Source organism: Saccopteryx bilineata, chromosome 3, assembly GCF_036850765.1.
Source record: "Saccopteryx bilineata isolate mSacBil1 chromosome 3, mSacBil1_pri_phased_curated, whole genome shotgun sequence".
Classification (NCBI taxonomy): Eukaryota; Metazoa; Chordata; class Mammalia; order Chiroptera; family Emballonuridae; genus Saccopteryx; species Saccopteryx bilineata.
In genome coordinates this window covers 131,277,460-131,280,122 of record NC_089492.1, presented here as the reverse complement: position 1 = coordinate 131,280,122, position 2,663 = coordinate 131,277,460, and the positions used below count along the sequence as shown (strand labels likewise).

At 56.1% G+C, this 2,663-nt stretch overlaps 1 protein-coding gene across 1 annotated transcript; it reads right to left on the bottom strand.

Moving 5' to 3' along the window:
• Positions 1 to 235: 235 nt before the first annotated feature.
• Positions 236 to 1,875, bottom strand: LOC136328774 (steroid hormone receptor ERR2-like). The gene has a single exon (XM_066264789.1). It carries the CDS (start codon positions 1,826 to 1,828, stop codon positions 707 to 709), a length of 1,122 nt encoding a protein of 373 aa, XP_066120886.1. The 5' UTR covers positions 1,829 to 1,875; the 3' UTR covers positions 236 to 706.
• Between the last annotated feature and the right edge of the window lie 788 nt (positions 1,876 to 2,663).

Sequence of the window (2,663 nt, the reverse complement as noted above, 5' to 3'; positions counted from 1 at the left end):
GAAGCACGGTGGGAGTGAGCTCTGAGGTGGGGCAGGAAGTAGCAGGAAGGTTCCTGGAGGGGGAGAGGATGGGCAGGTGGGGTGCCCAGGAAAATGCGTGAGTTCTAGCAGCAGCTCTCCTGCCAGAGTCCCCGCTGGGAGCCCCCTCTGGGAGCTGGGAGATGCAGAACCAGGGGAAGTGTGGAGGGAGGGGCCAGCTGGCCTGTGGGACCCCAGGAACCTCAGAGCAGGCAGGGCCTCTGGAGAAAGTAGCTGCATCTGAGAAAGGAACCCCTCCCGAGTGTGCGGAGTGCTGGGCGCTAGCACTGCCCACCAGGCTGGGGGTGGTGTGGAGGGGGTGTGGGCAGGGGCAGGAAGTGTCTGAGCTGCCTTTCCGTAGTGTGGTGGGCAGAGGGGGCCCTTCCTCAGTGGTCTCCAGTCTCAGGGAAGTCAGCCCTGGCCCAGGCCTCAGCACTGCCCGTGGAGAAGGAAAAACATAACGAAGGAAAAGCCAGTTACAGATGAGCCCATGTCCTGCCCTCCCATCCCCGGTCCCCGCCCCGCAGCACTCAGGACTCTGCACACAGCCGGGGGGCAAGAAGCCCCCATGGGACTGCTCATGGCCATGACTCAGGGCTTGCAGGTCGAGGCTGGTGGCTGTGGAGGTCTCTGCGTCGGGCCATCCGTTTGTCTGTCTACAGGCGGGAGTCGGTCTGTGCGCGGGCCGTCAGACCTTGGCCTCCAGCATCTCCAGGAAGAGTTTGTGCATGGGCACCTTGCCCTGCAGTTTGATGCTGTAGAAGTGCTGCACGGCTTTGGCGGCCGTCTGCCTCAGCAGGGGCAGCGTCAGCAGCAGCTGGCCCGTCCTCCGCGGCTCCGCGTGGCGCTGGCTCAGCTCGTAGTCCTGCAGCGCCTCGTGCAGCAGGTCCTGCAGCTTCTGGACCGCCTCCAGATCCTCGATGTACATGGAATCTGAGTTGGCCAGGGCCAGGGCCTTGAGCGTCACAAACTCTTCCTTCTCCACCGTGAGCTTCTTGTATCTGCGCGCCAGCTGCAGGATGGCCCGGTAGAGCTCCAGGAGCCCCGCGAGGCGGGAATGCTCCTCGTCCATGATGTAGTCCTCCGCATACACCAGCTTGTCGTCGTGGAGCAGCGAGCGGTACACGATACCCAGGATGAGGATCTCCATCCAGGCGCTCTGCAGCAGGCTCATCCGGTCCCCCAGGGAGAGGTTTGAGAAGCCTGGGATGTGCTTGGCCCAGCCAATGATGACCACGAGCTCTCTGTCTGCCGGGTCGCAGAGAGTGGTCAGGGCCTTGATGTCGCCCTCAGGCATGCCAGGGCGAGGCATGGCGTAGAGCTTGTCCGGCTCAGCCACCAGCAGGTAGGAGGCAATCTTGGTCAATGGCTTTTTAGCAGGTGGGGAAATCTGTAAGCTCAGGTAGGGGCTGCTCTCCGAGTCCAGCCTCCGCTTATATTTCTGACGGCCTCCACGCACTCGGTCGAGGCGCACACCTTCCTTCAGCATCCCCACTTTGAGGCATTTCATGAAGCGGCAGGCCTGGCAGGACTTAAGCCTCCGTTTTGCGATCTCACACTCGTTGGTGGCCGGGCAGCTGTACTCGATGTTCCCTTGGATGGTCCTCTTGAAGAAGGCTTTGCAGGCCTCACAGGAGGCCACGCCGTAGTGGTAGCCAGAGGCAATGTCCCCACACACCAGGCACAGGCGCTTGGGGATGGCGTTCAGCATGTACTCGCACTTGATGGCGGAGTCCTCCATGATGCCACTGGCACAGTCCTCGTAGCTCTTGCGACACGGGGTGCCTCCCAGCCCAGCGCCGGCAAACATGGGCGGCGAGTCCAGACCATTGGCGTGGGCTCCCAGGGCCAGGCCGAAGCCGCCACAGGCGTCAGACGAGCCACTGGGGCTGTGGTGACTGAGGGCATCGATGCCCGAGGACGGGCTGGACGGCTCCGTCTTGATGAAGGAGTCTGCCGACATTCTGTTCAGCAGCCTGTGGACACAGAGCACCCTAAGAAATTATTGATAGTTTCTAAGTGTGATATTATTTTTATGTTTAAAGAACACTTACTTTAGGGCTATCTATTAAAATATTTATAAATTATATAACTGCTTCAAAGTGAGGTTCCTTCCTGCCGTCTTCCTCATCTTCCCTGATCCTTAATGCAGGCAGCTCCAAGCCCTTTCCAACAACAAGTAATCCAGTCTTTTGAATCTCCTAATTCTCAGCCCTGCTTATAACCCTGCTTAGCTCAACAAGAGCAGGAAAGCCTGGCAGAAAATGGAAAAACACCCCAGGATATGTTAATATTCTGTTCACGTAAAAAAGGGTATGCAGACTAAATGAATTTGGGATTTGTATTCTGTTGCTGTCTCTTATTCTCTATACTTATTTATTGTTTAACATTTTATTATAAGCGCTTTCCTGAATCTTTAAATATTAATATTTTTAGAAAACCTAGTTTTTTAATGTCTGCAGAATATTCCACCATAGACATGCACCATAATGTATTTTTCATCCTCTAGTGTTAGATCCAGTAAACCCTTAGCTGCCAAAGCAATTCAGTCCTTTTCCTCTTTGACTTTTCACAGTGCTTGATGATATTGACCATCCGTCTGCCTTGAAAAGTTCTTCCACCAGCTTCTGTGATATCCTCTCCAT

Excerpts from the sequence above, each read along its gene's own strand:
- LOC136328774 (XM_066264789.1), bottom strand. The coding sequence starts at position 1,828 with ATGTTTGCCGGCGCTGGGCTGGGAGGCACCCCGTGTCGCAAGAGCTAC.